Consider the following 17,227-nt stretch of genomic DNA (forward strand, 5'->3'; position numbering starts at 1 on the left):
CTTTATTAATCCCCATAGAAATCCACTCATTCACAAAAGTTCACTGGTGTATAGGTAGAATAAAACCATGCAACATATTCTCTGAGTTTCAGTGCTGACACGAAAACAACACATTTTTCAACAATATAGTCACAAGCGGCAATGATTGTAGTCCAAGCAGATTGCGAAAAAAAATCGCAAAATTTGACATTTTTTAGAGCAAAAGACCAGATGCACATGACTTGAGAGATTAAAATGATGAAAGAATTTTGACTATAGGCCAAACCCTATAGTCAAAATAGGGCCAAGTCTGTGTCAATTTTGGTAGCATATGAATGAAGACTTGTGGAGATATAGATGTTCATCGTTTTTGAATACTTTGAAACATACAGAGCGATGGACTTCTAAAATCGACCATAAGCTGCTTCTGTCAGAAAAAGATTTCAGCTCTGTAGAACGTACAGATGATTTATTTTTGATTGTGGATCAGTTTGTGATCAATTTAGTAACTATGGCAACATGTTTTGTTCCAACACTGCAACACTGAAGCATTCTGAATTGTTCTCTGACTGGTTTCTCCTTCACAGGCTGACTCATGACTGTTAGATCCATTCACCAAACTGTCAAACATGATTTTTCAGAGAGGAAGATTAAAAAAAAAAACAACGGTCAGAACGTAAGCCTGTAGTATGGATATTGTATCCGAAGGACTCCTGTGTTGCTGGGTTTGGGAACACTGAGAAAAGAAATATTGCATGAGGAATTTCAACAATCTTTGGCTTCTCACACTTCAGAACTCTACTGACTCAGTCCAGTTAGAAACTACCGAGGGTTAATATCTGGCCCGTCCATGTTTATATGAGACATCAGCCACTTGGCATCCAACAGCGTCAGGCCATAAACAGACATAAATGTGTAACACACACTGATAGGGAGGGAGAGTGTGTGTGTGTGTGTGTGTGTGTGTGTGTGTGTGTGTGTGTGTGACAGGGCCAGGGGAGGGTGCTTGGTTGAGAAACAGCCAGAGAGATAAACACATGTTGAGGCATCGCTCAGAGGAGTGTGGGCGGCCGACTTCCTGTCTATTGCTCTAGCATGAGCAAGCCTGACTGATCTAGAAATAAAAAAAGGCCCTCTGAGAGCAGAAGCACTGAAACTAGAGAAAACAACAACAAAATATAGCCACGGGCGGCGATTCGCATGTTCAACCCTTTTCGCGTTCGATAAGAAGGAATCAGGTTGATCAGCCAAAAAAAAAAAAAAGAAAGATGCGAGTGGCAATGAGTTGGTTTCAGGCTTCACAAAGGGTGAGCAAAGTCACTTCAGCTAGTTTACGTCTGTTTAAGGAAGGAGTGAGAGCAACCACACTTGTTTCATCATCAAAAAGCCTGCAGCATTTCAATAATTGTGCACTCAAAAGTTCCGCCATTTGTCCCCCCCCCCTTCATTGGCTTTAAACGAAACTCAGGATTTTGGTTAACACTCGACCCCAGAACATTCTGCCCACGGGTTCTGGCATATGTGGCACCCCCTATAGGTTGGGTTCAAAATGCTTTGGCAGACCTATTCCTAATCATGTACTGAAGTTATGTACCAACATTTATGATGATTGCACAAACAGTTGATGAGTTATGAGCAATATTCTCTAAAACCCCGCCCTTTGTTAAGATGAGACACTATTGAAGGGTCATTGTCCTAAAGTTCAATACACAGTGTGACTCCTACTGTAGCATACAGTTGAAGAGAACTCATGGATGATGATAAATTACAGAACTGTTTATTTTCTTATTAAACATATATTATCCTTAAACACACAAGATGTCATTTCAGCCGCTAGGGGGTCTCTCAATCAAAACAATAACAAAAGACTAAGTGTGATGACAGTGTGAAATAGCATGGGATCATGGGAGTTGTTGTTGTCATTGCCATTGAGTTGGAATTACTCCAGTGTTGGTGGTTTATCTAGAGAGGTCTCCTCCTCCTCCAGAACAAACAGACCTGGGATTAAAACACTGAATAAAACAGTTTCATGTAAAAACAAAAATCAGCTGTTGGCTGAGCTGCTGCTAATGTTTGCTCAGTTTGTTTCTCTGGTAACTTAAGATCTAGACATCTGATGATTAATTAACTCATGTGTCACTACTTTCAATTCATTTAAAAATTCTAAATGATCCAAGAGTGAAAAATGCAGAGTTGATGAGTTAGATTGGAGTGGAGAGAAGACTTGGAAGGAGTCTGTTTTAGGTCTTGTGAGGAGAGTTGTCCCAGCAGGCAGACTATGACACTGAGCAGATGATTCAGCAGCTTATTTATTGCTTATCCTCTCAAACACTGTGACTTTTATAACTATATGTGTCATTCTATAATACACCAGCACCCTGTCCAAGGTTGCCTCTGGTCCAGTGCATGCTGGGAGTCCCTGCCGTGGAAGTCACTTACCACACTATGGTGACAGAACCAAAAGAACCATTCAGTGGTTCTATATATAGAACTCTTTTTGTCAAGCTGCTGCTCTTGTATTTGAGAGGAGACCGTTTCTTCCACAACTCTCAATCATTACAGCAGGACATGGCTACCATGGCAACAAACTTATATAACACATGCTGGGAGAAGATGAGGCCTTTACAGTCACACTGTGGTAGGGCAGCCATCCTCTCAGAGCCTTGCTGCTGAGCTCTTACTCCCTCATATTCACTATGGTCAACAATAAAAGAGGCAAGGAGAACTTTTTAATGACCATGTTTCTGTCTTCAATCGACCTAAACCACATCTCATTCACTTCAATACTTAGTCGGACGACGGACGCTACAATTATAAACTGACAGTGTCTGCTCCGGGAGTGTCTGCAGCAGCAGCAGCAGCAGCAGCAGAGTTGCAGCAAAGAGTAGCAGATGTCTGTCCTCCGTCCCGCTGCTGTAAACAAACGTAACACTAGCTGTTAGAGAACAGCTGTTCTCACGTCTCCCTGGATCTTGATGCTTGTTTTCGGCAGCAACTCTCCTGCTCTCTGCCTGCTCAGCCTGCTCTCGGTGTGTCTCTCTCTCTCTCTCTCTCTCTCTGTCTGGATGGCAGGCCAGTTGCTCTGGTTCTGGTTCTAAGCAGCGGTTGTCCTCTGGTTTGTCCCCGTCTGTGTGCGCCACAGCCTGTCTGTATACGGAGGACAACACGCCGGCAGCAGCCTGAATCCTGCTGTCGCTAACTCTTGAATAAGAGGAAAATCTACACTAAAAATCTCCTGACGAGCTGATCGGCCAAACGCTCTTCACCTTCAGGCTGACTGACAACACGTATTTACTGAAACAAAACTGTCTTCATGTCAGCTCCAGAGGAAGAAATCTATGGTGTTTGTATTTATTGACTTATCGATTTTATTTCTCCGCCCACCGAAGCAAGCGAGGGGAATGTGCCTGTAGTGAATCCAGCGAGCTCACAAGCCACACCGGGAGCCTTGATCAATCAATATAGATACGCTTAATAAGTTCAGAACATCTATACAGCGGGAGCTTTATGTGCTTTAAAACAGCTGTCTGTGGAGACTAAACGCGCCAGAGGAGAAAAAAAAAAGAAGACTCGTCTCAAGGTGACGATACATTTGATAAAACCGAAGCATATCTGTTCCCGTGAGACGCACGAGTGACAAGATGTCAAAAAAAACACTTTCTATGTAGATTGGTGGTGAGAGTGACATGGACTGTCGTAATAACTTCTGTAGACTGCTTCATATAACCGATGTCATATGGAGGTAACAGGCTGGGGAATGTGTTGTAAACTTGTAAAGCGTTTATAAGTTTATAAAGGAGCGTTTTGTTTGCTCAATAAAAACTGAGCTTATCAAAGTGTCGATCATTTAACCACAATATCTGAGAGATCATCTTGACGTCTGCATTAAAAGGTGTAGTGTGTAGAATGTAGTGGCATCTAGTGGAAAACTCATTAAATATGTTTTAATTAGTGTATAATCACCTAAAAATAAGAATTCTTGTCTTTTTGTTACCTTAAAATGAGCCCTTTATATCTACAGAGGGAGCAGGTCTTCTTCCACAGGCCTGCCACCGTAGGTTCTCCTACATGCTTGGAAGGGGGAGGGCTAACACTGGTCCTTTAAAGAAGGACAAAAGCTAGATAGTGCCTCACTACTCCGTTTCCTCCCTACGACTTGGTGAGACAGAGCGGACGCAAAACCGAGCACATGACGAAGACAGATCACATCTCCCGTCGTCTCGTACAATCACTTCATTAAAGCTCCACATCACTGTGTGTAATTTGCATCCGTTTCAAAAGGGGCTCTGATTCATGTGAACACCAGTCATATGAGCGACGAGTCTATGGCACAGTCGTGTCTAAACATGTCAGAGAGAACATGCTGGTTGGAGTGAATCCACTCTCTCTCCTCCTGATGACTCCGCCGCATTTCTGTCGTTACTCTGTCTCAAAAGTGTCGTGTTAATAACTTTCTCTCGTGTCCGGCACCGACAACGCTCACGCAAGTCTCAACAACGACTGAATGCCGTACGGTCCAGCCAGCGCAGTGCAACCGGTTCAGCCGCCTACTTAAAAGACTGAACTGAAGTGCGGTTAAACTTCACAGTGAGGAGCGTGAAAGCAGGGACCACCTTTTTTCACACCGACATGCACAGCACAATTATTTTTACCCTGAAGTGAACACGTGCCACTTTAGGCTTTTTCCACTCTTGACTGATTCTAGATGCAGATTGATATGAATGGAATATTTATGTGTCTGAGCAGTGAGTATTGTGTGCTTTAAGTGATTTATGTGTAAGCAATCAAATACGCTTGGCAGAAAAAAAAGAAAACATACCTGTGTGTGCCATTATCTAAACAAACAAAACCTTGTTAAGTACACATCACACAACAGTGCAGGCAGGACGCAGTGTGCTGGTTCATGGAATGCTGTCCACATATCCAGGATCCAAAATTAACACTCGGCATTTGCCAAATGCAGGTAAATTTAGTCTTTGGTGAGTAAATTATGGAGACCACTCGCCACCCTGACCAGGTTGGAAAAAATGAATTTCCTATGCAGTGGAGAAAGCTGCTGGTTGGCTGTGTTTGATTATGGGGGGTGGTTCACACTCCCATATAGTAGTTGGTGGTAATGCACCTTAATGCTGGTTGCCATAAAATGGGAAAAAAAAAAAAAAAAAAAGAGGAAGATGGTGCTGCACGGCCAGCGGCAGGCCAAGGAGACACGGCAGGAGCAGGAGAGATGCCTGGAGGAAGAAGAGGACTTGCCCAGGCTTGTCAGGTTGCAAGATAACGTTATCTTCTGCCTTCTGCTTAGAAGAGGTGAATTTACAACTCAGAGCAACTTAATACCATATAGTCTCTGACACTTCAATAACACCTTGCTTATTACCACACAAAGAATACACAAGTAGTGACTAATCAAAAGTATTTTTGTTAATCGTGATCCTTCTGGTAAATTTGGCATTGAGTTGAGACTAAATAGTTCTTCATTAAATCGTCACTGAAACTCATGCTTGTACTGCTGTAGTCTTTACATGAATATGATGGCATTTAATTCTCAACTTGAGCACATATACATGCTCATACATGTCTGCACATTACTTTAATACTGACTGAGAATCACATATGAGACCAAGATGACATGCTAAATAGTAATAATAGCAAATTGCAATAGTAAAAGGCAATTTATTATTTTTGGCTGGTCAATTTTTTTCATCTACCGGCTACCTTGATAGGTAAGCCAAGAAGTTAATTTTGGACCCTGCAACATCTGGTGATAATTCAGTTACACAGAGATTAAAACAAACCAATCTATGCTCTCTAATTCCACTCAGAAAGACACATCTGTCCAACAGGGAAACAAGAGTTTAAAGCAACGTATACTACAGTTGAATCCTCATACTCATACATAGTGTCTACATGCTAACCCTAATCATTATACAGCATTACTAGTTTATTACCATCTATACACCAGTACTGTCTAGTCCTGAAGCTTCTAATGTGCAGGTTTGTTGACACTGTGTTGGATGCTGATTCAACTGTATTGTCATTTTCTAGTGTGGACAGTGTGGTGGTGTTGAATTATATGGCGGACAGAATTCCCTGTATAATGACAAGTGATGCAGCCAAAGCAACGTGATTTGGATCAAGTCGGGAGAACAAGAGTATGTTGTTTTACAGGCAGGTTATAGAGCTGCATGGTCTGTATTAGCTACGAGCGTCTTGAATGAGGCTGCGAACAGGACGGTACTACTTGACTTTGATGGAAGACACTCTCAGGGTGGTCTCTCATCCTCCTCGTGTTTACTGAAGCACACCTGGTCTCAGCAGCATACAAGGCTGCATTTACAACCCACGTCCCATGGCCAATGATCATCAAGCAAAGTTATACTAATGTTATAAATATGCACCACTAACATATGAGACCCAACTTGTGATCATTTGATATCTCTGATTTGGCATCTCTGGCATTAACTATGCATGAGAATGACCTTGTAGGTTACTCTCCATCCTGTACAGTGTGGACAGTTTACAACTTTCTATATTTGGCTCTTTAAGTCTTATGAGTGGTTGAGTTCTTGGTGTAAAAACAATGTGAAACCATCTTACCTCATAGGACCAGACACACTGGACCCCCGCAAACCTCCTGACACACCGGCCCACCTCCACGTCCTCGTGGGTGGTGTACATCTCCTGTAGACACTCTCGGATGTGAGGCACCATTCTCTTGAGGACCTCACGGCTCATGATGACCCCTGGCCCCCCCATGCAGAAGTTCTCCCCAGGCTCCAAGGCCAGCTTCCCCAGCTCGTCCCGGGCCCCCATGCCTGTTTGGCCCAGGAAGATGGCCTCACTGCTGTTAAGGCTGCGCAGGAAGCTCTCCAGCTTCCCACTCTTGATGTAGACGTCGTCATCGGCCCTCATGAACCACTCGTACTTGTCCAGGTAGTGGTCGTGCATGTATTTGAGCATCATGAAGGACTTCTTCTGGGGTGGGTACGAGTCATCCACATTCCTCAGAGCCACTATGGGAATGGGTATGGAGGTGTCAGAGCCTTCGCTGGAGAAGAACTCCACATGACCTGGAATTGTCTGTGCCCATGTCCTGTACACACACACACACACACACACACACACACACACACACACACACACACACACACACACACAAAATGAGTAGATATCAAACACATGGGATTATCTGTAACATGTACTAAAATGTAATAGCAGGAAACACATGCTAAATAGTAAAAGCCCCAAAACAAAGATGACAGCGGACGTAGTTCTGTACAAACTACACTCCACTGGTTCTTCCCAGCAGTGTGCATATTAAACCTTCGTCTCTTCATAGGCCAATGATTGAGAGCTTGTGTACACATGTAAAGAAAGCAGCACGTCAGCAGCGGTTGCATTCCTCCATCAGTGTCACACTGGATACATTCAGTCACTGTGCTGCTGTCGGATTCTAACGCACTCACAGACCAATACACAGTTACTGTAGGTACGCACAGGAGTCAGAAGATTGACTTGAAGCTAAAGCTGGGCAAGATGAATTTGATTCATTTGAAGTTTGTTTTTTTTTGCATGATGTGTAAAACGTCTACATGGTGAAAATCAGGTTGCACAACATAACATCATACACAAGAAGGTGATTTCCAGTCTATTGATTCCCTCTGGCCAGTTGATTCTTGCTATATCACGTCATGATACTTTGTACACTCATCTGCTGATGAGATATTATCTTGAGTAATAAGAGGTGAGTGCAGACCTTTCTGCTCTCAATGTGCTGAAACTGATTCAAGTCCACAGCTCTATGGAACAACCTGTATTTTTTTTTTAAAGTGCATAATGATGACAGTCTTGTAGGTGGTGCAGGTTTATTATTCTTGCTCAACTGTCTTCCACACAAAGAGCTAAAAAAATATGATGCTTCAATTGTGTTTTAGTCTTAAAATCGCACCCAAGCATTAAAAAAAATAAATAAGTAGAGATTTTATTTTTCAGCCATATCTCCCAGCCCTGCCTAAAGCATAGAACCATGCTGTATCGATTAAAGGCAGTTTAAACTATGTTCAGATCCTGCATGCATATTTGTCAGTTCATAAAGTCTGGAGGTCCACAAGGACCCTTGCAGAAGCTACAAGTATAATTTTGGCTTAAAATGTAAACGCATGGGTTTCATCAGACTCACTTGAGATGGACAACAGAAAAACTACAAAAATGCAGCTGAAACACACATGCACAGGCAAGGGTAAGGGCATGTTAATGCAAAGCAAAATCTTCCATTTGTAGAATATTATTTTTCTTTTCCCTTATTCATCCATAGTCCTCAATACACCACAGGAAATGATAGACAACAGCCACACACAACTTCTCTCCATGCATTGCGCAACGCAACATACATCTATGGCTCCTCAAAATCCATGAAATCCAAGTTTGTGTAACGGCCTATGGGTCTGACTCACCGGGCTGAACTTGGAGCCACTGAAAACCCTTGATCAAACTCGTTTTACCACAGAGGAGGCTCACAGTGTAGTCAGACATGTCGAAATGTTTGTGAGATAAAAAGAAGTCTCTGATGTGGGCTTTCTATCAGATCTTACTGACTTTTCTTCACTCCATCTGCATCAGGACAAAATAAATGTTGTGCATGAGTCAGCAAAAGCTGACAGGAGAAACATCTGCTGACACATGTGTCATATGTGTCATACGTGACCGCACTGTCAGATATGATGATTTTTGAGGTCCTGTATGATAAGTGGTCCCAATTGGACCGTTTAAACTACAATAAGAAGCTGCAGCAGGGTGGGAAAATTCTGATTACTTTGGATGAGTCAGGCTTTTCTAAGTAGGGTTGTAAATTAGAGTTTAGAGTCTGGGTTCAAAAATGGTGAAGTTGTGCTTGAACACGTTCACACGACTGAAATTGATTTGTGATGGTTCTTCTACTGAACTACCATCAAAAGCAAAAGAATCTTTAATGTAAGAAAGAGAGGATTGGTCACCTAAGAAGTAAACCTGAGATTTATCTTAGTACTTCTTTATATTTTTCCACTATAACTGAATGCACATTGGTCATTGAACATTCCAGAAAATGCCTTTCATTCATTGCATTCACAGTTACTAGAAGTATGTCTTTCTTCTGTGAGACATGCAGAGACAGTGCTGTTTGTCTATAAAAATGTCCTTTTAGCCTACATGCTAATTTCATTAAAACCAAAAATACATATATATATATTTGGGACTACGGATGGGAATTATTAACACCAGTGCCCTTATTGATTCTGCTTATCAGTCCCATTCTTTATCGATTGCTGATCAATTTTATGTGTGGGAAAAAAAGGAGGCCTACACAGGGTTTCCGTGTCAACGCAACAGCCTCTCTGCTGCACTGCTAGCTCCAGGGAAAGCCATCGCTGTCCAAGGCGCTGAATGGACGCAGGGTTTTTGGGGATTATTTTCTTCTTATTTTCTGTTCTCTTTTCTTTTTCCTCACCTCAGAATTAGTTTAGGCTGTTTAATGCAGCAGTGTGTGTTGGCCGGTGGTCTCATTTGTTACTGCTGATCACTGCTCTGCTCTGCTAACATTAGTCTCTGAGTGACGGCATAGAAACTTCACGTTCGTTTTGCAAAGGTAATTATTTACTCATTAAATCAAAAAATTGTTTGCAACCGCTGCCTTTTTTTGAAGATGAATTACAAGATAGCCAAAGATAACTCTAGCATGTGTGCTGTAGACAGACTGGAGGCTGAGCTGCTGAGTTCCGCCTTTTTCATTCCGTCAACATCACATGACTGGGCATCAATAATAGGAACTGATAAACTCTAAGGTATACGATTCTGATGGATTGGACAATATGGAGCTGGTTCTCAATTATCTCATCCCTTTTTGGCACTTAGTGAAGACACTCTAGTTGTGCCAGAGTAGTACATCATACTGAAATTCCCAAAACTAAAGTAGCCAGAATTCATCCTGAGGTGGCTCCGACTTGTGGCTAATGCAGATGTGCCCCGGTCTCAATTTATGTGTTCTGAAAAACCCTTCTATCAAGGAATTTTAGAAATCAGTCTTCCAAACACTGTCTGAAATTTTAAAATATCCCATTGAGCCAAACCTACTGACTGCAATCAACTGACGTCTCTGAGTAATTAATCTTACTGACGGTTATCATCATTTTTGTCTTATTAGTTCATTATTATCTCCTTTTTATTTTGTATTTTGGGTATTTATGTATTCATTTACTTATATATGTTTCCTAAGTTTAAATATTATTTTCTGGTGTAATACTGCACTTTATCACTATTATCTAATTTTCATGAAACCCTCTTGGTCTTCTTGGTTGGTCACAAGGTGTGGGTATGAGTAAAGCCTGTATTTGTTTTGTTAGTCATTGATATTCAATAATAAGAACTTTTTAAGAAAGCCACAGAGAAATACACATTCATTAAAAAAAAGTGATGGGCATTTGAATTTCGTGGAATTAAAAATGAGTATTTCACTTTCATAAAGTGTACACACTGCAGCCTGATCCTCATTGAAACTCACACTGAATTCACATTGAACTTTGAAACTCATTGAAACAATCTGCTGCACCAATATCAATGGAAAAATTGGCATCAGAGCCTTGGAGGAAGGTTTAGGCCTACATCCAATTCTGTAGAGCCCTTAAAGGATTCCTCTGATGTGAGAATTAGTCTCATTTTCTTACACCGGCATCTGTGTGTAATTAAATTTAAGTTCTTTTTCTTCTGCTTTGGCATGCTGTCTTGGTAGAGCTAGCAGACCCATTATAACACTTTATGTTCACTGGAACAGATCTGACACAAGTTGCCCTGCTTAAGTCTTAAACCCCACTGAGCTGCCAGTGGGTCAGTCAGTACCTACTCATACTGTGCAGCCAAACAAACACCGTTCAAACCCATAGAGCTGTATTTGAAATTCCAGTGGAGATCCCAAAGTAGAACTGAAACAATCAGTCAATTAATAAAGTCATTCAAGAGAAAATTAAACTATAATATATATATAGACATAAATATAGATATATTTGGGTTCTGGACAGTTGGTCAAACGATACAAAACATTTGAAGGTGTCAACTTTGCATGTCTCTATTTTCTGCCATTTTTATAGCTAAAATCTTAATCAATGAAATGGAAAAATGATCAACAGACTGTGCAAATGAAAGTGTAAACGGCTGTTAGTTGAAACCCTATCCTAAAGTTTCCAAAGATGCTAAATATGTCAGACGTGTCGAAATTAATGCAGGAGATAAGTGAATATTTCACTCAGTGCAAACACACAAGTGATGTACAATATTTCTGATACAGAACATAAATCACCGGGCTGTTCTAGTAAATTCAGCACATACAGTGCGACATATCAAACAGCACCTAATTCGGAGCATGTGTGTAATGTAGGTTGGGTGGTAACAGTCACTGTGGACCAATGGTAAAGGACGAAAATGGGTAGAAATAACTGCGACTAGCTAGCAACCTATTAAATGATACTACACAAAAGCCTTTATCGGTCCATGTCCTTCCAGGTAAGCTTCTCAACAGGGCCACACTGCAGTGTTACAGTTTTAAATTGAGATTGAAGAACCGCTATCTTCCATATAAGAGAGAAGCTGAATGGATGCTTTATGGAAACAGCAGAATTCTTATCTAACACATCACATACCTGTGCGCCGCCACAGCTCGGCTGTTCAGGTACTTCTGGGCAGTCATGACACCAACAAACAGGAAATGATTGGACCTGGAGCCAGGTTTCTCGGTCGCCGGTAAACCGTTATCTTGCGGTGGCCATAATACTCCGCCGTATTCCTTTCTGAGAGCCCCGTTCAATCCACAACCGGCAGGGTTTGCTTTTCGTTTTTGTCCAGCCTTCTTCAACTCCGTCGCTTTGGGTAAAATGAGTCTGGAAGCCAGAGTGAACCCGACTACCAGTCCAAGCAGAACACTAAACCATGCTCTTCGGCTTCGACCTGCCATTCCCCAAAACTTCACCAGCTCGCCGTGTATCCTCACTGTATCCTAAGCAGCGTCTCTTTGAAAAAGCTAACAAACAGACACACTAAAAACAGGCGGTTAAACAAAAAATAAAATTATAATAAAAACAAAAACCAGGCCGGTAGAGCTCGTGTGTCTCCAGAAAACCGGGCTCACACACACTCTCTCATGGTAGAAAAACCCTTTTCTTCCAGTTGCCTACGTAGCATCACAGCAGTCTCCTTGAAGCCGCCACCTGAACCGTCTCTGCCGCTACCGCCTCGGATCATCAAGCTGTCCGTCGCTTTCGACCGACCATTGGCAAACATCAACGCCGACCAACAAATACAGCAGCTTTTTTCTTTGCCTTGAATAGCGGCTCCATTCTCGCCATTATCTCGCCATTGGAGGAATGTCGGACTGTCGAGATCGTCGATTGCGAAGGGTTTAACAGTGGTTTGACCCAACGGACTTTCCGTACAAGTGCTCTGACTGGATGAATCCCTTCGAGTCATTCGACCTATCGATGCTGCATTCCATTCACATGGGAAAATCCCCCTGCACAGGACCACTGTGCCAGTTTTCTTAAAATTTGGTTTGCTCTGTGGGTTTTTTAAATAACAATAATACTAAATGAATGATAATTATTTCCACTAATATTTATTAGTATGTGTATAGTAATATACACATACTAATGTGTACTATTAATATGACACATTTATTATGGTTTTCCACTGCTTTACCAAGTAATAGCCCTACACTAACCTAGACGGCAGAAATTAAAACATTAGAAACAAGCCCTGTGAAACAGCTAAGAAATGCAATGTAAAAATGTAGAAATAAAATGGAAACACGTGGAATATATGTTCTTTTTCATATGAGGAATACAAGCAATTGTTGATGTAGTTATTTCAACGTTTGTGCTACATGACGGAAAACCTCAGAAGCAGTAGACTATTTAAAAATCTATTCTGTTATAGTAAAATAATACACATAAGATTATGAACTTCTATTTTAAAAAATAGTAAACCTTCCAAAAATAGGCAATGGGTCTGTAACTGTAACTACATCTATGCAACTTCAGAACAAACACTACACTTAAAACTAAGCCGGCTAAACTGAGAGTGAAGTAAAAGTTTTATAAAAGAAAGAATACAAATTATTTTAAAGAGGTGTCACGCCATGCCCTCAAACGCAGCATGTCTCTCAACCAGCTCTCTGGTCTCGAGCTCCCCCGCGTGCTTGTAGTCCTCTACAGCAACCCGTCGCTGAATGTTATAGACATACAAATCTTTCAAATCCATCGAATTACCTCACTAAAAAATTGTCACCAGACTGTGTTTCTGAACTGCTGAAATGTACAGTGTAGGGAAGACCGGAGTTGGTACACGCCTATTTTCTGGTCCTTTGAAGGTCACAGAAACAAAAATGTAACATCGTAATGCTTGATTTCTTCGCCTACACTCATCTACTATGTTAAAACATCTGAAAGTCGCTCACTTTTTTGGTGAAGGAAACATTTCAGTTTTATAGTATTGAAAGTAAAAAAGTGGTCTGTGGACTAAATGTATCCCATAACTGTGTTAAACAGAGATATTAGATATTGTGTTACTTCTAGTTAATAGATAATAGTTAATAGTGTGTGTGTGTGTGTGTGTGTGTGTGTGTGTATGTTGGGGGGTGGGGAGTGAGTAAGAATCAAAATTTTCATGGTATTTTTATCATTACATGTTGCTATTTCTGTAACGTTCCCACCCAGTTAGGCTAGAATGAAATGAAAATGGAATCACATTTCATAATCTTAAATTATATTTGTTAATAAAGGCTAATCAAATTTCATATTTGCTAGCTTGATCACAATCGCTACCAGTTGCACACACAGCATTAATAGTGTGTGTGTTTGTTTTATATACAGTATGCACACACACACTACTAAAGTTAGTAACTTAGCAACTGGTCATAAACTAGCTTAGCTAGCTAGTGATTTTGATCACATTTTCCTTTATTCAAATTTTTTGAGATTTTGAAATTTGAAAATGTAGTTGTTCTAAATATGATTTTTGTATTTAGAAACATTTTTAAACTTTACAAATGTTCTTGTTGGTGTGACAATAGTGCAAACATTTGTAAGGATGTCTGAGAGGGGAAGACCACAGCTATTGCTTGCAGCAATGTGGCAAGTGAAACTACAGAATAAAAGTATACGCGGTACTGCTATATACAGATTTTGATATTCCCTTTCAGACAAATTGACCCCTGACCAAATTGAGAGTAACAAGCACCTCTCTGCTGGTTACAAAATAAACAGACGACTGTTCTCAATGGAGATGGAAAGGGAGTTGGTCAAATACTTAAAAAGTCAGGGAATATTTATTATGGCCTGTCTCCGGCAGAAGTCAGAAAGCTGACTTACCAGCTTGCCATTACCCACAGTCACCACAGTCCACAGACCAAATAGACTTGTTGCCAAGTGGGGCTCGAAATAAATCAGGCCCCTCACATCTGTGGAGCAAGGGACAGTCATGATCCTTGCATGTGCAGTTTCTGCCACAGGGAACAGCATTCCACCATATTTCCCATTCCCTAGGGTGCACTTCAGGGACCATTTCATAATAAACCCTGTTGGCTGTAAGGGGAGGGGCGAACCCATCAGGCTGGATGAAGGAGGAACGCTTCCTTGAATTTCTGAAACCCTCTGTGGCATCCACAAAGTGTTCAATGAAGACCTCCTTCTCCATGAGTCGCATCTGTCAGTCAGTGGCCTTAATTATGCCAAGAAGAATCGCTTCGTGGTGCTGTCCATCCCCCCACACTGCTCCCATCAGCTGCAGCCACTTGACTGCACCGTGTATGGGCCTCTGAAGAGGCACATAAATACAGCATGCAATGGATTGATACTGACAAAGTCGGGCAAAACCATGTCCATCTATGATGTGCCTGGGATTGTTGCCACAGCATGTCCAGCAGCTGCAACCCAGGAAAACATTGAGGCAGGGTTCAGAGCAAAGGGGGTGTTCCCTTTTAACAGGACATCTTTTCTGACAAGGATTTCACCCCATCCTACGTTACAGACCAGGCAAACCCAACCCTTGTGCTGCAGGCTCACATGGACAATTGTGTGACACCGCTCCACCCAAACCTGGACAATGCTGTGCCTGGACCCAGCAGCACTGGGAGGGTTTCCCCTAAGGAACTGTGGCCTTTCTCCAAAGCTGGGCCTAGGAAAGTGGGAGGTGCTGTCAGGAGAAAAAGGAAAACGGACACTCCGACAGACACACCCATGTAGAACGATTTGGAGGAGGAGAAAGAAAATGCAAAAAAGAGCCAAAAAAATACAAAACAAAACAAAAACCATCCAAAAACAGCAAGAAACAACCCAAAACTCCAAAGGTCAAAGCTCCCGCTGCTAATAAGACAAGATGTGAGTCATCATCAGTCAGAGGAGTAATACTGTATTGTGTGTATTGAGCCCTTCTCCAACAGCCAGCCAGGGGAATTCTGGATTCAGTTAGTTATGTGTAAAAAGTGGGCATATTGTGCACTCCCCATCTCCAAAAAAACACTCCCAGTACCACTGTAAAAAACCCAAATCCCAGTACCACTATGACTCCTGTGACTCAGAGTCAGACTGAGATCAGTCACACACACACACACGAGGAGAGAGAGAGGTAGACAAGGAGAAATAACTATAGGCCTATTGTAGGTTCATGGCTGTGCATTTTAAAACTAAGGGTACATCATCATATTTCAGGGAAAATGTATGTTGTACAAACTATGGTGTAATGGGCTTTTATTGGCTTCATTAGTGTTATGTTTATGTGATATTTACATTTTTTGGAAAGATAATTGTTTATAATGACAAATGTTTTAACAATAGCTTTCTTGTTCATGAACTTGTAACTGTTAATGTATATTTTGTTGGGGTATTTTGAAAGATTAAAAACAATGTTTATATTGTCAGTTAATTATTATTATTTTGAATGGTCAGTGGAAAAAGTAATTAGACATTCTTACTGATGAATTGCTTAAAATGTTTGGTTTTCAAAATGAGCAGATATTCTATTAAAGGTTCATGTTTTTTGGTTCTTGTTTGAATTAAATATTCAAGTTGTTTCAATTGGTTGCTTCATTTTTAGTAACCATAGCATTTTAACATTGTGCCAACCAACCCTGTGATGGGGCTAGTTGGCACTAATGCACAACATGATTTTAATTACAAATCATAGGTGTAATGTGTTCTGTGTATTGGCACATCTCAGAGGTGGGTCTAACTTGTCTGCTTACATGTAGGCTCATACACTTAAAGTATAATGTAGTGGTGATTTTCTATATTTTCTTATTGTAAACAAATCTCATTTGCAGATCCAAACCAACAATGAACTGATCTACTAATAAGTATTGTGTGTATCCAAAGCCTGATACATCTTATTCCTCTGTGTCATAGAGCTCCATTGTTGTCCAAAAAATATTAAAAACACATCAATGAGGCACACTGCTGCACTGGATGACATGTTCCTTCATTAGCGTGAGCACACACAGTAGCCTACCAGTCAAAAGTTTGGACACACCTACTCATTCAAGGGTTTTTCTTATTTTTTAGTATGTTCTACATCATAAAATAACACATACTGAATCATGTAGTAAACAAAAGTGTTTAACAAACCAAAATATCATTCATATTTTTGATTTGTCAAAGTAGCCATCTTTTGCTTTGATAGCAGCTTTGCGCACTCTTGGCATTATGTCAACCAGCTTCATGAGGTTGTCACCTGGACGTCTTTTCAATCAGTCTTGAAGGAGTTCCCACATCTGCTGAGCACTTATTGGCTGCTTTTCCTTCACTCTGCGGTCCAACTCAACCCAAACCATCTCAATTGGGTTTAGGTCAGGCGATTGTCGACGCCCAGGTCATGTGACGAGGCACTCCATCACTGTCGTACTTGCATGGAGATGTGTTTTGGGTCATTGTCCTATTGGAAAACAACTAGTGGTCCCACTAAGCACAAACCAGATGTGATGGCATGTCAATGCAGTATGTTGTGGTAACCATGCTGGTTAAGTGTGTCTTGAATTCTGAATCCCCCCCCACCCACCATCACCACTCCTCACCATCTGTTCACCTTCTCTGAGTCTCACAAAGACACAACGGTTGGAATCAAACATCTCAAATTTGGACTCATCAGACCAAAGTACAGTTTTCCATTGTTCTAATGTCCATTCCTTGTGTTTCTTGGCTCAAGCAATTCTCTTCTTATTGTTCTCCCTCAGGAGTGG

The 17,227-nt window shown here is 41.2% G+C and overlaps 1 protein-coding gene across 1 annotated transcript in view; it reads right to left on the reverse strand.

Annotated features, from left to right (window-relative positions):
- The window catches only part of chsy1 (chondroitin sulfate synthase 1), a 75,710-nt gene extending 63,137 nt beyond the window's left edge, over nucleotides 1-12,573 (reverse strand). Inside the window, exons 1-2 of the mRNA XM_044345576.1 lie at nucleotides 11,646-12,573; nucleotides 6,577-7,072 (exon numbers count right to left, since the gene is read on the reverse strand). Of these exons, the coding sequence (XP_044201511.1) occupies nucleotides 6,577-7,072; nucleotides 11,646-11,956 (807 nt within the window). The 5' untranslated portion in view covers nucleotides 11,957-12,573. The remainder of the gene's footprint in view (nucleotides 1-6,576; nucleotides 7,073-11,645) is intronic.
- Nucleotides 12,574-17,227: the final 4,654 nt, after the last annotated feature.

The sequence above is a fragment of the Thunnus albacares genome, chromosome 1, assembly GCF_914725855.1.
Source record: "Thunnus albacares chromosome 1, fThuAlb1.1, whole genome shotgun sequence".
Classification (NCBI taxonomy): Eukaryota; Metazoa; Chordata; class Actinopteri; order Scombriformes; family Scombridae; genus Thunnus; species Thunnus albacares.